This window comes from Heliconius melpomene, chromosome 4 (assembly GCF_056956725.1).
Source record: "Heliconius melpomene rosina isolate 202511_hmr_F chromosome 4, ASM5695672v1, whole genome shotgun sequence".
NCBI lineage: Eukaryota > Metazoa > Arthropoda > Insecta > Lepidoptera > Nymphalidae > Heliconius > Heliconius melpomene.
This window is the reverse complement of record NC_140392.1, coordinates 9,899,833-9,918,965: the sequence shown is the minus strand read 5'-3', so window position 1 is coordinate 9,918,965 and position 19,133 is coordinate 9,899,833. Positions and strand designations below refer to the sequence as shown.

At 32.6% G+C, this 19,133-nt stretch overlaps 1 protein-coding gene across 1 annotated transcript in view; it reads right to left on the bottom strand.

Moving 5' to 3' along the window:
• Positions 1-18,003, bottom strand: part of LOC146539722 (uncharacterized) — a 126,783-nt gene extending 108,780 nt beyond the window's left edge. Inside the window, exon 1 of the mRNA XM_085185201.1 lies at positions 17,759-18,003. Coding sequence (XP_085041327.1) covers positions 17,759-17,915 — 157 coding nt within the window. The 5' untranslated portion in view covers positions 17,916-18,003. The remainder of the gene's footprint in view (positions 1-17,758) is intronic.
• Positions 18,004-19,133: the final 1,130 nt, after the last annotated feature.

Sequence of the window (19,133 nt, the reverse complement as noted above, 5' to 3'; positions counted from 1 at the left end):
GTATAAAGAAAAAAAAATCAAAAACGTGGGGAACGGAGGATATAAAGAGGTTATGATAAATTCGTAAATAGTATATCCCTTAAATAATTTAATAAATTATAAACAAAATTTAAGGGCGTACTTTTCCCCTATTATCATAAAGAATCTCTTAAATTCTAACGCTAAGCGAAATCGTGATACAAAATCTAATGAAATCTGTTCACTGGAATTTAATCCCAAATTACTTAGGATAATTGATGCTGTAAATTAGATAAGAGATCTTGAATCCAATCTTGAAAATATTACGTAATAAATGAGCGAAACACCTTTTGTTAGTCAAATTAATTTACATTTCAATACTGGCTGTAGAGTTTCTGGGCTAGATATGAAAAAATATTATGAGTGAAGTCCTTCGTTGTTATGAGACAATGTGTGCCCTAAATTGGCCAATCTGGATGAAAAGTGAAGTGACATGTTTTGAACAGGTTACCGTTGTCTGACAGGCATTCGTTTTGGCTAAAATATAGCATTTTCTCATTATTAAATTCACAAATAAAATTTAAGAAACAACAAGAAATTTATGCTAATGTTATAAAGCTGAAGAGTTTGTTTGCTTGAACCCGCTAATCTCAGAAACAACTGATTCGAATAAATAAATTCTATCGAAAAAGTCTACATCATGTCACTTCACCTAGGGTCATAGTTTCCTCGGACATTCTAAATGTGTCATGATGATACACACTTCTTAGTTCCATTAAACCATGGAAGCAAAACCACAGGTAAAATCTGGTATCCTATAATTAATCCGTTGATGCTTCAAAATAAAGCCCTAATAAAATGGATCCCAGTAGTTAAGCTGAATAGACAGTGTCCTCGGGGTCACGAGCTCGGGGGACCCATAAAGGAACCCTTATAGCCCATTTAGTACGGTCTGCACATAAAACAGCTATTACACACGTCGTTACGTATAGACGAGGAATGTAGGACGCCCCTAATCAATGATGGAAGGTTTTTATCATGATGTACAAGTAAATAAGTTAATACGTTTACGTATATAATTTTATTGTGTACGACTTTTATCTAGTTGGCAGTCAGAGCCTAGTGTCAAGATACTGCATTCTCCGCTTTTCTCGCAATTACCAATCCCGCAATCCCGCATATAGCATGGCAGGCAGAAGAACCTGGGAACCTAGTATTAAACACCCTGTTACTATTAAGATATCCGTTCAACAGTTGCCTACGAATTTTGGACACATTTTTTCTTTTCATTACTATCTTAGCAACTGAAATACTCTGGTAGTTTAGTAAATTATTTTCAAGAATATAGATAATTTGTATTGTAAGTATTTTAGTAGGACGAGACGAATTTGAATAATCATTGTAAGTTACTTAAAATGAGTGATTTATTTTGTTTTCTATATCCAGAACATGCAGTGAACGGAGTGAAGTAAGTAAATAAAAATCTACCGCCTACAAGAACTATAAGGGGAAAATAAAAAAACACTATCAACAATATAAAATATAATTTGTTTTTCTACTTCAATTAACTTAACAAAAAATATACGACGTTTTAAAACTAATTAAAATAATAATTGGCTTTAATAAAGGAACAACACAGGCATTTCAATTATCGTGTAACGTCACTTAATAAAATTCCTCTTTCACAACAGGCGCTTTCGAAGTGTCTTAAATGTTATCATCTAAATTATAATTAGAACCACATTAAGAAATAAAATTGACGTCGTTTAAGATTATAGTTAGATTTAGAGAAAAAAAAAACCGTGTCTATATTATAAAGCTGATGAGTTTGTTAAAGCGCGGCGTTAAGTTCTTTCACTCAACACTCAATTCCTCAAGTATTTGGTAGAAAATAGAGAACGGAAATGTCTGGATGGGCACCGGAGAGTAAAGAAATAGAAATATTATGTATATATTTAATTTCCTCAAATGGAAATAATTATGTTTCTTTATCATCGAGAACAGATTTATATACGCAGTGGTTTATTAAATATCGCTGCACCTTCGTAACATAGCTATTTTTAGCATCAATTTTAATGTCGGGAAACAAGCCGACTGAGAACGTAAAGTGTGCAAAAATCTCCACTTACGTCATTTTCCGTCTCATTTTTGTACTAACAAATGATAAGCATATCACTGTTCTAATGTAAATTTTGGATAAAATAATAGCAGGATAGTCATGGCGTAGGGGCATTAGCTTCACAATGTATCCCGCACTTAGCAGCGGCAGGCAGAGGGAACCTGGGAACCTATTGTTAAAACATTCCGTTTCGATTAAGACACTTCCGTTCTCCAATTTTCGCCGAATTCAGAAGACATTACGTGTTGAGCGGCAGAACTCAACGGCGGAATTTCTTTTAAACACATTTAACTATTGGTAACATCTCTTATCATCGGATGCTGTACTTCATCTTCTCAATGAGATGAATCATATCGTTTAAGTTTCAAGGTTCACTTAAGACATCCACTTGATTAGGTAAAAGCTTGACCTAATAAAGTTAATCTCTTGGTATCTACACGTCTTTGATATGTTAATCATTAGTGATTAATATTATAATGGTGCTTCCTTTGTTTTTTTGTATTATTTAAGGATTTGATTTAAATAAGTGTCAATATAGGTAATATTCATTTTACCTATAGATTTTTTTGGTGCGATGGCAAGAAGTAAATTATATCCACTCCCAAGTACATAAAAAAAAGGAAAATGATATAGATATTATCTTATAATAACGAATTTTCTACTTGTTCTAGTATAAAAAGAGGCAATATAAATTAAGACTGTAATACGTAAATTGTTCTCTATTTTCCATTTAAAAAAAATATATATGTAAATCAATTCTACGGATAAGCGAATGGCGGAATAACCGCTAAACCGCTATAATTTGAGAAATTTAACTTCACAATTCATCTAAACACACCAATTTCTTGATGCATGCTATAAAAATAATCTTTCTCCAAATTTGATTCGAACCTACTACTATTCTATTAGTCACCTACCGATTGATTTATATCACGTTCCTAATATAAAAATAAAGCATTGGTTTAAACTAGCGACCTTAACACTACCGTCGCGTCTGTACAAACAGATGAGCTCATCGTGTGAATAGCGATGCATAATTTTTAGAATTCTATACGATGTATGCTGAAACACCTGTCTGTCGGTCACGAAAAAAACATTAAAAATAAAGTCATGTGTTACTTTGATACACATCTATTTTTATTTCCTTCAAATGTATGGACTGTTGGTCTTAGTGGCCTCTAAAGTTTCTTGGGGTTTTGAGGGAGGCAGAGCTAGAAGAGCTCAGACCTTTGCTTTACTATACCTATAAATAAAGTTCTATCATTGCTGTGTGAGTCACAGACAACGTGCAGACGAGACAACTACTTGAGGTAGAAGTAATATGCGTGGACATTACAATATTGTGGTATCATCGAGCTGGTCTGATAACGCAGCCAGGACTTGAATATTGAAAGTAAATCACTTGAGTTTTCGCTCATATAATCATATCACTAATATTATCACTTATCTCGGTGAAGACTATAGCAATTATAAGTACTTAATAGTAGAAAATGTTTATTATTTTTTTATTATTAAAATCCACGCAATTAAAGTTGCGAGTATTTTATTTGTTGAATGATGAATCCGACCAAACGTTAGGATTACAATAACATTTCCTTTCTGAGATTTGAAGCCACAACCGTACGTACATACATCTTAAGAGCTAATAAAATTATAAATTATTTACTAAATATACAAAAACAAAAAGTATTTTTTGAATGTAAACACTGTCTTAACACTGTTTTTGGGACACATTAAATTCGCTATACCACCCATTCGGCCTTCGTCCGTTATCTTCAACTAACAATAAAATTATTATGCAAATTTGCATATAATGGATACTTACAGAGTAAAATCATTAAGTACGATTGCAAATCTGCAATTAGTTATATGAGTAAATATTATTATGTGAGTGCAAATGGAGGTCACAGGTTCATGTCTTGCGTAGTGTAAATTTGTATTAGTAAAGTTGCAGAGTTTGTTTGAACGCGTTAACCTCAGGAAGTTTTCCCTTTCTGATAGACAAGACGGACGAGAACATTTAGAGTAGGTGAAGAATAGAGTGTTTTAACACTATGACCACTCCGCCTACCTTGCTGTACGAGAAAAAGCTTGAAAATCCTTTATATTGAGTTATCCCGTTCCATTATTATAAACGATACGAAATGTTATTAAATAATAGAACGATAAAATATTTCACAATTTCAAAGGAAGCCTCAATTTACCTACATTATGGGGAAAATGCTATAAGCTCGTTTTGTTACTGTAAAGCCTTCCAATATATCATACTTAGTATTAATACCAGTTTGAAATATTACTTCGAAACGCTCGGTTGAACTTTTCACGTACATACAAAATGCATAGAAAATTTAATTACTTTGGCGTTTGATAAATTATTCGTTTTATATGGTGTGACGCAGCGTTTAACTGTAAGCGCAACAGTTGTAGGTTCGATTTCCACTCGGGGTATGAATTATTTTCATTTCTGAAAGGTATAGGCTCTGAAAAGTATAGAAAATGCGGCGTTCAGTTCCGTAACTTAACACGCTGTGTCCTGAAATTTGGGAAACTGGGTGTCCTAATACTAGAATTCTTTTGCATAATAAAAAATACATCGATAATTTCACAATACGAAATTATTCACAAAATACTTGTCTCATATTATTTTTTTTAAGCTTCACGCCGTATCCCGCAAATAGCAAAGTAGATAGGGGGTATCTGGAAAACTAGTGTTAAGATACTCCATCCTTATTAAGACACTTCCGTTTCCCATTTTCTGCCGAATTCTGGACGCATGGAGTATTGAATTACGGAACCCAATGCCCCGCTTTGCCTCAACACCAGAGCGACGAAATGAAAATATTAAATAGTTAATTTCCGCGAATGGGAATCGAACCCGCATTCGGGAACCCGGGAATCTAGGTCGCGATTACAGGCATTATTCTCACGCTGTGGCCCCGCGCCACGCTTGGCTTCCACGTAAATAATAAAGAAATATCAAGATATTTCCTATTTCAAATAATTTCACGATTGACCGCGGACAGGTGACAGGCTCAGGTTGCTTCCGAAACACGAACAATAAGCTTGCTCAGTGAGTATTTGTAAAGAGACTGTTTTATAAAGTCGATCGTTCAGATCGTTGCACCAATTCAACCAACTATATTAAAAAGATGGTTTATGTAAGTGATATTATCAAGATATTGAAATTTACTTATATTTTTTATAATTTTTTATATTACTCGTTGTCGTCCCCATCTTTATTTTCGTGGGTTTCTAATAAGTAAACTGAAAAATTTAGATTTTTTCAATTTAGGTAGGAATTTTGAGATATCTTCTCCTAGTACTCATTTACGCTACCTAATTGAACAATTTCTACTTTTTAATAGATGGAAAGAATATATTTTGTCAGATAATCGAATCGCAGAAAGTTTGAAACAAAGTGTTTTACACTAGGTTCTCTCAAAAAAAAACCACTTAAAACAATATAAAAAAAATACTTTTATTTATAAAAAAGGACGTTTCGGTAGCCATGTCTCGCGGAATCCAAATTTCTATGAAACCCTAGCAAAGCCTAATTGGATCGACCTAAGCCAGCTTCATGACGGATTGTCTCACATGAGTTAGAAATTATGTTTTTACTATTTCTAGGTATAGGCAGTACTAGACTGTGTTCGTTAACAATCGTTTATGTGTTCTATTTTACAATTGGGGTCAAAGTTAGCAACCTGTTTTGATTATAGATATGTTCTTTAAATATGTTCTTTTTATTTTAATTTTATTAATAAAGCTACATCCTGTATCCCGCATATAGCGTATAGACAAAGGATACCTGGGAACCATGGGAACCAAGACACTCCATGGGAACCATGATGACACTTTCGTTCTTCACTTTAAAGTTTAAGTTGGATAAGTGTAGAAATATTAATTAATAATTATAGAACCTGTACAATTATTTTTAAAGTGTTATGTTAATTTGGGAAAAACTAATAATTTATAAATAAAATACGTATAAAAAGTTTAAAATGTTTTTATAAATAAAATCACATTTACCGTCCGAAACCGCTCCTAATATCTCATTATAGCTAGAAAAAAATATATTTATTTTTTTAATAAACATTATTTTTTTTTGTTCTGTGATATTATAAGGAGTAAGGATGAAAAAATAATGACATTTAGCAATTTTAATGCAATCATTATGCATGTCATTACTTGCTTCGCATCTCAACACTTCCAGAAATGAACCAAATCCATTAAATTTATTAGATCTTCCTCAAGTACCACTTCGTTTAATTTAAGAGAACTAATTTTATCAACTCTAAGTAAAGTTACTGCAAAGAAAAGTTAAAACCAATTTCGATCCAATTTCCTAAGATAACATCGATGCACTTTTAAATTGGCTCTCTTTATACTTTGTACAAACGAAAGTTATTGAAAGGAAATGTCAGATTCTTTGCGATTACTAACTGAAATGGCACACTGGTTCATCTCTATTGAATTTTAAAATGAATAAGTTTTTCTTTCATAACTCTCAAGTAAATTTTTCCAGGTTCCCTCTGTCAACCCTACTTACATAAGCGGGAAAACAATATATATTTATGTCGTAAATAGCTTAGCCCTCCCTTGAAATCGACAGGTACAGTGAATTACACTTCTTGCATCAAAACAATTAACGTGAGCCTATATATATATATGGCCTTCCTTAATAAATGGATTCCTTCAATAAGTGACTTCCTAGGAGTTAGAAAGAATATCTATATAAATAATAAGCTCGCAGTAGGCAAAGGGGATCTAGTGTTGAGTCACTCCGTTCCCTACTTACTGTGTGACACGCCTTCACTGCGTCACGGCATCACGGTCGAAACTAAACAACCGTGTTTTTGCATGTCCGTCTTATTCTTATTTTAGTCGCATTTGTCAAGGTCTAGAAATTTTGTGGTTTATGACGCAATGTTTAAAATTACTATGTTTAGAAATGTATTATATTGTAAACATCAAATTCTTTCTTTCTTCATGCTGAATCCCGCACACATTGCGTGTTGAGTGGCGGAACTCAACGCCGCGAAGAAATAAAAATATAAATGTAAATAAACATTTTATTTCTTCTAGTGGGGATCGAACCCACAACGGTCACGTTACAGTCACACCCTTGTGCCGCTGCGCCACTACGCCCTGTATTTATTTATTTGTTTAATACATGAGTACAGTACAGTATAGTAAAATTGGCACATTTATACTCTGTAAAAAAAAATTACAGAACTATACAAATGTTCGTAACGCTAAACATCAATTTAATATTTTTTATTTATTGATGGCGCTGTCGTTACATTCATTTCGAATGCATAATTTGACAAACACCAAAAAGTTTCGCTTAAGTTAACCAAAGATTTACTTCATATTATGAATTTTTGAAGTACATACTCTTGTGGTATGTATTTATAATATTAGATTAGATATAAAAATTACATATACTCGGACTAGTTACGCAATTAAGGTATGTAATATGTATATGTATAGTTAATGTTTCGTATAGTAGATTTTAATATTCATAACTTTAATATTCATACAAAAAATAAATATGAAAAGGCAGCCTAATATGTAATTCACATTTGTGAGTTGTGTGGGAAACGAGAGTGTCTTAAAGAGAACGGAGTGCCTTAACACTAGTATCCCAGGTTCCCTATGCCTACCCTACCGCGTACAGTGTAAAGCTAAAACAAAACTCCGAGTGCCGTTCATATATCCTTTAAAACAGCACACTTATCTAACAGCCAGTCAATAACGGGTATATGTCCAAAGCGCTGGAGTGACCCGCGCGCCCCAGCAAGGAAACGTGCACCGCATACTTCCTGCAAAATGAATCATGCGCATGCTCGATAAAATGATTAGGATATTAATCAAGATATGGCACAGTTGTTGACCTTCATCTGTGCACTGATGAGCTACCGTTGCATGGTGTCTTGCTAGGTGACCTTTTGAGTGTATAATTATTTCTCATATGTAAAAAGCATAAAAAAGCAATTTCTCAACTAGCAGTGTAGGTCGGGTAACTAGTGTTAAATTACTCCGTTCCCTACTTTCTCTGTGGAAAGTTTTTATAAAAAACGAATATAGCTCGATAGATATATTTAAAATTTGAATCATTTTTTCCTTTATAGGCCGAGGAAAATAATTATTTGAATTTCCCTACTCTGGTAGAAGACGACGCAACGTGGTATTGTACTACGTGAATTCCAAAAATTGTGTGAAGTGTCCTAATTCTATATACAGAACTGAAATAAAAATATTCATAATTTCAAAACGTTTGTTTATTTATAAATTTATTAATAGGAATTATATCATCATGTTTAATATAACCAACCTTTCGCAAGGATATGCATAAGTGCTTGATAGATCTGATAACGGTGCTAATGTCAATAGGCACTTACACAAGTCCGACTCAAGAGAAATATTATATTTATAAACAAATATAAATGCAAATTAATAAATTAGTGCTACCAAATAAAATAGTTCGAATTCTATAAAAAGAATGTCTTTAAAAAAAGGCGAGTGGAATATTCTAAGTGCAAAAAATAATTTTGACCACAAATACAGTGAATTATACCGAATATTTCTTACAAGAAAGCATTTCTTATAAATTGACTATCGTATATTCAACACAAAAAAAAAATTATTACCTTATATGAATGACCATATGCAATCAGTCCAAATTATAGATAACAAAATAAAAAAAAACATAAAAATTAAGACCACAAAAACCTCTCCCTGATTCAATTCACACTAACGTCAAGTCGCAAATTGCTAGCACATTGTCTGCATTCACTCGTGAAGATCACTCGTACGTTTCCATTATACATACAAGTGACGGTACTAACGAGTGGCGACCTTGACCCTGTGACAGTTCTTTATCAAATCTTCTAGAGATGGGTTGCTGGTGGTGTAGAGGTTGTAACCTACGTGCAGAAGATGAAGCAGAGGAAACCTAGTGTTAAGACATTCCGTTTCCAACAAACTTCCCAATCCGCGACATTTCGTGGTGAAAGATTAAATAAAATTAACCAAAAAACAAAATAATGCCAATCCTCCAAACATAAATAAAAGAAAGCACTTAAAAGTCTAACTGGCTGATACATTCTGAAATCTTTCAATTGCTCCTTTATCTTCTATAGCGCGGAATCGACAGGGACCGGTGACCTTGACCTTACGACCTTTGATCTAAGAATCTTTGTTACGCAATCTAATCTCTTCACATACTTTCGAGACGTTTCGCTCCCATTTTGGGTATTTTTTTTACGTAATTTGTGAGTAATTTAGTCTTTTACAGACCTCTTTTTCTGGATAGTATAATTTGTTTGCAGAGTCAATTGGATATCGGATTAGAAAGACGCTAAAGTTCAATTTTTAAATTAAAATATTCGTTTTGATCATTTTTTCCCATTATCACTTAGTTTGAACAGACGTCTTGGTAATTACATATTTCATAATGATATAGCAGCTACTTTATTTAGTAAAATGAGTGTTCTCGTATATAAATAATGAGACCGTCGTGATGCAGTAGCACAAGCACGTTTGGCAGAAATGGGGAACTTAGTGGTAATATACTCCCTCCCCCATTTTCCTCTCTATTTTCGAGATATTGTATATTAAGTGGCAGGATTCAACGCTGCGCTTTGTCTTGTTACCAGAACGAAACATGGAAATAATTAATTATGTTCTCTTTTCCTATCCCGCTGTTTACGGGATACAGCGTGAAGCAAGAATATAATTAAAATATAAAAAATAATGATTATACGTCATTACTTTGTTTAGCATACAAACACTCATATTAGTATAATGGACACGGCTCAGATGGCAGATAGCAGTGGTATGTGACGATCTTAATTGGTACCACGTTCGAGACTTTCTTTTAGCTCGATTTTTTCTCTTGATGCAAAGTCGGGAATGATATTAAAAGAAATTTTACTTGAACTAATTATATGGAAATTGTTCAAAAAAATTAGGTCATATTGCATTGTAGCTAGAAAGTGTTCGATTGTAGATGGATGTGGATTCAGTTCCGTTTGAGGGTGGTATGTTCATGTTAAATCGATATTTACAATTTTTTTTTAAATATTAATAAATGTATGATTAAAATAATAACTATTGTATAAAATTTGGCCGTTGTGGCGCATCGTTACAGCGTGAATTTTCTTTTCTCAGTCCGAAGGTGTCCAGGGACCAGGAAGTTATTTTAAATTTCTTGCTTTGATAAGGAGACATAGTGAGTTCCACCACCCAAATTTAATGTCTCAAAAATTGACTTGGTGGTGCGAACAGAGTGTCTTAAGACTAGGTTCCCTCTGCCTGCCCTGCTATACAGGGTGTCCCAGGAGTCAACGATAAAACGAAAACAGGTGATAGACCGTCGTGACAGTTATGAGAAAAATATAAAAATAAATATAGGTTAGTCATATCTGTACCTACTTAAAATACAAAATTTAAAACATATAGATAGAAAAATATCTGAACTCAAAACAAATGTCCATTATTTATTACCCAAATATTTGTCCTAATCGACATCAAACCTACGACCTTCGGCTTAGAGTTTAGACCTACTAGACAGCACACCGCTCAATTTGAGCGGATACAAGAAGCCATATAAGTAACAATGTATTAGCTGACTTACCTGCGCCACTTAAGTATGGGATTTACTTTTAAATTACATAGACTATAAAATACTGTTATGACCTTAAACGTGACATAGAAATTATTTTTAGACTTTGTAGTTAGGTGGAATGCGCTTGGCTATTAACTACAAGTACAGGTTCATAGCACGCAGGGGGTTTATTTACAGCTGACCGTTTTTAAAACGTTAAGAGGACTGACTTACGGCAACGCTATGGCTTACAAAAGCGGAAATTAATTTATATCCCCGATCTTCACGCTTTATTCCTCATATTGATAGGTAAGGTAGGCGGAGGGAACCTGGGAACTCATTTATGTAATAAACAAATCAATGTCAAATATAAAACAATACAAAATACATCTAAAACAGAAGACGTAAAACATCATTTTTATTTTTTTATTCTATTCGCACGCAATTTTGCTTAACGCCAATAGTTGCGCACGCGTCGCCGTGTAAACTGTTACACTTTCATTCTTCATATCGACAAATGATTGAGTAATAGCTGTTTGGCCATTCTGTCTGTTTGCAATTTTTATTTATATATCTATTTATAGATCAACCGCAATCCTTCCAGAATTCGGGGAAAAATGGGGCAAATTAATCGTCTTAATAAGCCTAGGAACAGAGTGTCTTAACTCTAAGTTTCCAAGTTCCATCTGCCCCCCTATTTACAGGTTCCCTTCTATGTGCCGGATACAGCATGAAGCTAATAAAAAGCTATAGGTATATAACCCTTCAGTTACTGAGTGGCTGATAGACAACCCACAAACCGAAATTACTGGACTTAAAAAAAATGGAATTTGTAAAGTATATGTTTAGTCCTTGATAAAAAAATTCAAACTAATGAGAACAAAATAGCCTTGCAAAATGTAAAATGGAAACCGAAAATCTTATGATATATAGAAATGTTATAATTATGTCTTGAAACACAACTCTGCGCTTTGATTTGCTAGAACTAGAAATTAAAACAACTAATTTTTCCCGAAAGGGAATTGAACCAATGACCACCGTGTTTTAATAGCTATAAAGGAAAAGGCGAAATAATATTATGTTGAAGTGAAAGAATAATAATAAAAAAAAAACAATATTATACAAAACGTAATTTTCTAAACTAAAAGCTAGTTTTACAATGCATAAGTAAACTAGCAATAAATGTCAAGAAGATATACAACGTGCCAACAGCTTATATTGTTGTTAAAAGGTTTTCTTACTAAAGTTATGACACCATCTTGGTCACAGGTACTGTTTGCCTATAAAACTTCTACCTGCTACCTCTAGTGGGGTAGCCAGATAGAACTGGCTTTGGAACACTGTCAACTACCTCTTCGTGTATGCTTTTCGAGGAATCCTCATGTTCCTGATTTTCCTCCTGCATCTATTATCACTCATTTTCTCGACGTGCAAGTTCTTCTTTATTCAAAAAATATTTTTAAATGATTATAGTTTAAGCGATTATTGTCAGGATTTGAATTCAACGATTTGAAAAGAAAATGTCCTTCCACCTCCTCAATGGAATCAATGTAATTTTCCTACTATAATATTAAAATTATATAATAATATACAATTTTATGTATAATATTAAAATTCTTTCAAAGACATTACAATTAATTATTGTTTCTTCAAGAGATTTCGACTCGATTTCTCTCTACATTACAAGGATAGATAATAGAGATGAAACAAACAATGCGTTGTACTTCCGTTTATAAGTGAAGTGCGCTGACCTGCTACTTTCACTTCTGTCTTTAGATGCTAGACTCATATGATTGATACTATTATTTAACTTAGATTTTAGACCTATTGTTATATAATTTGATTTATTGTTTTTCAGCTTTACACTGTATCTCCCTTGTAGCAGGTAAGGTAGAGTAGAGGGGAGCCTAGTGTTAAGACACTCCGTTCCCCACTTTTCGCTGAATTCTGAAGGAATTGCGTGTTGAGTGGCGAAACTAAAGTATAAATGTAAATAAATATTTTATTTCCTCGATTGGGGATCGAACCCACAACCACTCGCTTGTATAGACACAGTTTGCGCCCCTGCGCCACGATTGACCTATTTTATTATTTTATAATTGTTGTTTATTTCTTTTGTTTTTGATTAATATATTAACATTTTTCAAGAAACTCTATAACCAAATCTATCTTTCCATTCACTTTTCTGTTTCTATCTTTACCTTATATCTATTAAAAAAAAGATATCATAAAATACATACATTTCAAGTAATAAACGTTTAAAAGCATCATCAATGTGACCCTTGAACTGATATCACGTTACTTTCCGCCGACCTTATTCCTATGGCTTCTCTATCCGGGGCAGCTGTTAGACAGGTATTCTAAGTAAGTGGAATTATATATGTTTTCTATATATAAATATTAATATTAACAGTAAAGATTGTCTGTTATTATATTTTTGTTTTTTTTTATGTTCAAATGTAAATCAATAAATTAGTAATATTAATTAACAAAAAAATATACAAAAAAAGTAATTGTTGATATATATAACAGAAAAGTCCAATTAAATTATATTTATAAAGGTATATCAATTTAATTTCCAGATTTGTAGGTTTCAGGTGTAACTTCCACCATTCAACTTACGTGTTGCCAAAATCTGAGAGAAAAATAGGGAACGGAGTGCGTTAACTCTAAATTCTCTCTGCCTTCCCTGCCATACGCTGTATCCCACAGCGTGAAGCAATATAAAAAGGAACATTAACATTCAGCTTTTCCGCAACACGGAATGTCTCTACATAAACGTAGGAAAATCTAAAAAGGAGTGATTACATTATATTTTTGATTTTATTAGGTATATTATTAAAAATACCATTTCAAAATGTCCAATTTATTAATAAAATATGAAGGAATAATATAAAAATTCTTAGAAATAACGAAAGCTTAGGATATTTTTCGTAACTATGAACGGAACCACTGGGCCGTGCTGAAAATTTTCACGCTTAATTTGTCATTATATATTTCGAAATACATAATATCGAAGCATTGATAGATATAGCAAAATATTTGTATTCCGGTAATAGTATAAAATTTTATTTAGGTTAATGTCTATAATATAGTGGGAACTTGAACTATCTTTTATTCAATAAAGAAACAGTTTTTTTTCCGGAAAGCAGAATAGATAGAGTGAATCTAGTGTTAGGACACTCCGTTTCCCAGGCTCCCCCCAATTTTCAAGATATTATATTATGAGACACTAGTAAGAATATAATTTCTATAGAAATATAATTTCAATCTAGATGAAATGCTAAAAGTGACTATTATATTTATTTTCATAAGGATGAATATCAAATTGACGCGGTAACGAACGCGGTCGCGTAGCGACGACGGTTGTTATTAACATGGCAGAATAACTTGCATGTCAAATTAGAAAGTATTTTAATTTATTAGTATATACGTGTAATATAATATTATATAGCCTATAGCACTTCTGAAGAATGCAGCTTTCATCCAAAACAAAAACAAAGTACATCGATCCAGTAGATCCAGAGATCTTAGCGTTCAAACAAACAAACAAACAAACAAACAAACAAACAAACAAACAAGCAAACTCTTCCGCTTTATTATATTAGTATAGATTACGCGAGTCATTTGTCTATCAGAGCAGGAACATTAATATAATTTAGATATAATTATTTCCTCGAGTGCGGATCGAACCCACAATCATCGCATTTACAGTCTTCAATTAATTCAATTATATCATGTTGTGTCTAAAAAGCAGATGGACAGACAGAACGCAGAAAAATAAATATATTAATTAACATTTACGAATCGCTTTTAAAAATTACTGTTTATTTTTCTCGCTAGTAACTTAGTCGCCAAGTGTTTGTATATCACGGCTAGTACATATTTATGTACATATAATATTCGGCTTCGAATAATGTAATATTTAGAAAAAGGAGACAAGAAAGAGCAGAGAGACCGCAGAGCTAAGACACTATGTTTGTCGTGTAATCAAAGCAAAAAGGTTTAACCAAACTATTACTTTGTGCTATGAAAGTCATAAAAATAAAAGTTGAGAACGGAATTGAACCCTATACCCCATACCGCGTACGGTAAGGAAAATAATTACTTTAAATGAGTAATTTTTTTATAATTTATTTTAATTAATATTTTTAAATTACTTCTTTTTCTAATATCCCTATATAATATTAGGAATTTGAATATGTTATAAAGTCATCTAGCATCATAACTGACGATGACGAAATCCGCGAAAATAGCACGTACCTGATGCACTGTTATCGCGAGGATGATAATAAAATGTAGATAAAGCAAATCTTTGTTTTGTATATAGGTAACTACCTAATCTTTGAATTGTCATAGATAGATTTATTCTTTAATATAATCACGTAGCAGGGTAGGCAAAGGGACCGTAGAAATCTAGTGTTAAGACACTCAGTTGCCATTAAGGCACTTTCCGTGTTCACTTTCCACCGAACCTATTTCCCTCCACTCACTGCCAGAGAAATAAAAATATATAATATTTCTTTTTCAATAATTAAGACAACAATATTATTATTATAGGTCAATATAGATAATTTTCTTAGTTTCATAGCGTTTTGCAGATCCCAATACTGGACATTGGGTTCTGCCACCATATAAATACGCAATGACAAAAAGTAAGTGATAAGAAATGAAACAATTTCTTAATAAAAAAAATTGTTAAAATATTTTCAAACTATATGAAAATATAGTGTTAATACAATTTTTTTACAATAGCCAATTGTCTATGATTGAGGTCAATATGTTCTAGTCCCCTCCTATGATATACATATTATGGTTGATTATAGTATCCGTTTTAAAGACAATACGAAACCTAAAAAACTAGTTTTAAAAAGTTATAGGTAGTTTTGAAATTTCGTATACAATTTTTAATTCAACGGGACTTCTCATGTAAGCCCTGATAAGCTACGCAATATTTGCAATAATATATTTAGATTATAATTTATTTATGTAAATAATACTTTAGGAACGGAAGTGTTTTAGTAGGAATAGAGTGTTTTAACATTAGGTTCCCAGGTGCTCCCGGGGTACCCTGATATGTGCGGAATACAGCGTGAAGTTAAAAAAACAATTTAATAAAGCAATTGTTTCTTCAAAGTCATTATTTCTTTCTACATGTCTTGTTCAAAGTTATAAGACAACACGATCTAGTATTTTGTCTTACTTTATCCATTTTCCACATATAGTAAGTTAGGCAGAAAGGGAATATAGTGTTAAGACAGTATATTTTCAATAACTATATTTTTAACTTCAAATTGTAAAAAAAAAATCAAATAAAAAAAATAATAGCACTGTGAAAATGTCATTACATTGCAAAAAAAAACCATTATATTTACAAATAATACGTGATGTAAGAACGTAATCGTAAAACAAGTTTTTTTTTATTTTGTTTATCCGACGCGACGCTCGGATGAATCACCGTTTGCCGACGGCGCGCGGCGGGTGTCATTCTGATTGATTTGCTCTATATCTATATTCTTCTGTAAAAGTATTTTTTTTATATCCTCATATATATGTATTTATATATCTTTAAATCATTGGCTAATGCCCGTGTTTATCAACCGCCCTTAAGTCCAAGATCGATCTTGAGACTCTGTTTGCATTCACAAATTATATATCTGTGAATGAAAACGGCATCTCAGGTTTGATCTCAGACTTTAGAGCGATTTTCAAATGCGTGCCTTAAAATCATCTTTTAAAGCTTTCCTATGAATACTCCCCAATTTTTCTAAGTCTAGTAGTTTTGTCTATGCGTTGTCTGTCAGTTAGTCGTCTGAAGTAAAAAATGGTCCAAGTCTAATTTAATCAAAAATAATTAAACAATTGATAACAAAAAAATGTAAAATGTAATTTTATTTAATAGTTTATTATTTTTTTGTTTCTTATAGGTATATGGGAAGTTATTGTTACAAAAAAAATTTTTCTTAGACAATCATATAAATATATTTTTTTTATTATATAAATAATTTTATGAAAAAATCTTTGAAATAATATTTTTATTATCTCTACTTTCATTGAAAGGATATTGAAAGGATATTTTAAATAAATTACAATTTTTTGAATAAATTACAACTTTTACAATTTAAACTTTCTTTTGGCAAAATAGAGTAATCTGTATTGAAAAGTAAAGCTAAAATATATAATTTATAGAGGCGGTTATAATAATGAGAATTGCTTAACATTAAATTCAAGTATTTTCCTAGTTATTTTTGTAGTATAATATTACATAAGTAATACGTAAGTTTTATTTTTATTATTGTCGATGAAAATAAACATTATTTCATTTTATATAGTTATATTTTTTCTGCAAATGTTTTTTTTATCTTTGCCTTAAAACTATCATAAAATTACGTTAGTCCTTGATGTCTGAAACAGTGGCGTCACCTACGGATATTCCTGTAAAATGACTAATCGATACCGAAAATCAATTTTACTGCGGAAAAATATATATTTTGCCATCGCTGCATGTTTATATGTTTGTTATTCTGTTCCCGAATACCCCAGGAAGCGATGGTCACGTAAAGGTTACATAACGCCTTTTTGATCTGTCATTAATATGACATTTGTCAAAACTATGTCCGGTATAGCTGTAAATTAATATTTATTTTTGTAGGCTGAATTTAATTTTTTCCTCCATCATTGTTATCGAAATTTCTTGTAAATTATATTTTTTGCTTATGGCTGTGTCTCTTGAAACATCGCACTGCTTTTTTTACTTGGAATTGTCGTGTCGAGGCGTTTAAAGTAATTGTCTCTAACACGTTATAAGAACGAGCTTTAATACCTTTTGTTGTGGAATTAAATCTAACTTCGAATATAAATTAATCCGTCAAAATGAGCAATTATCACGTCTACCAACAATTTGCACAACCGTAAAAACAACTAATTCCTCTTTATTTCCTTTAAAAAAACTCTACACCATTATATATATCACGTCAATTTAACAAACAGTTACAACCAATCAAATCAAATTTCCAAAAAAAAACCCGACGAAAAATCCGAAGAAAACACCGAAAAACTGAAAGACTTACCTTTAACGAGACGTTGAAGAATAATTTCCTTGTGCTCATCAGTGTGGGGCTCGCCTATGACAGCGAGGAGATAGCATCCCGTGAGTGGGCTGGGGGGCGGCTGCGAGGCTGACACCTCAGTCGCCATGGACAGGGACCTGTCCTCATCATGTTCCATCGCGGACGGCGCCGGCACTGTGCCGAGCCAACACCGCTACACGACCGTCACCGATCGCAACTCCGCTCGGAATGCCACTAAAACTCCACACCAGCTCTTTTGCGCGCGCACACAACACAAATCGAATGAACCGCGCAGACGTATAAGAAACTATTTTTTATCTCATCTCACCCGTTTACTTCGATGAAAGATAGATAAAGATAAAAGATAGGGCGTTCACGAGAAAGGTTTTAAGTGAGAACGCACATGTAATCTGCATTGCGTCTAAACAAGCCGGCGAAATAACCTTACAGCTGGTGAATTCTTAAAATCGATAATTTCTACGGATGTTTTTGTTGCTTATACGTCTTGCTTGGTCTTCCGGTTTGGTATCGATTTTTGCTCGAATCGATACCGTATGGGGTGGGCGCCTAGTATCGATTTTCTGGACGCTCGTTTGAATTGAATCTTTCCTTATGTAATGTACAGCACTATAATATAAACGTTTTATACGGTATAATTAAAAGGTTATTTTCAGTTATATAATTATATTGTCGACGATTTTAATGTCAGTTTTTACAGTTGTAATAAGTTTTCTATTTTTATTACTTTTTATTGAATTTTAAATTCTAAATCCTTTTAATGTATCACAATACCTAATAATTATTATTTTTGTTAATTTTTCTCTTATCATATGGATTTTTCTAAGTTTTCTATTTTTGAGTAGGTATATTACCATAATATAAAATGTAAAATAATATATTTTTTTAGGGATAGCGTACAAAAGCGTGTCGTTCTAAAAGTCACAATCACAAACGCCAATGATACTTTAACTAACATTAAATCTACGACACACAACACATATGTTGAAATCGAACCCATGTACATCACCTTTGCCTACTATCCCAGCTTCAGTAATAAAGATTGATTAGGGGTTTCCAAAATAAAGTTAGTAAACTGAGAAGGATATTCTAACAAAAGATCCATCCACTTCCAGTTTTCCCGATATTTTGATTTACATCGATAGATTTCTTAGACAGCCGAGGTGAAATTTCAATATCAAAGTACAATGTACAAAGCTAACTAGAATAGAATTAGCTTCACGCTGTATCACGCTGTATCACGCTGTATACACAGCAGGGTAGTCAGCGGGAATCTAGTGTTAAGACACTCCGTTTCCCACTTTCCATCGAATTCAATAGATTAGAACAGAACCAATTCTTAATTACTTTTGTAACT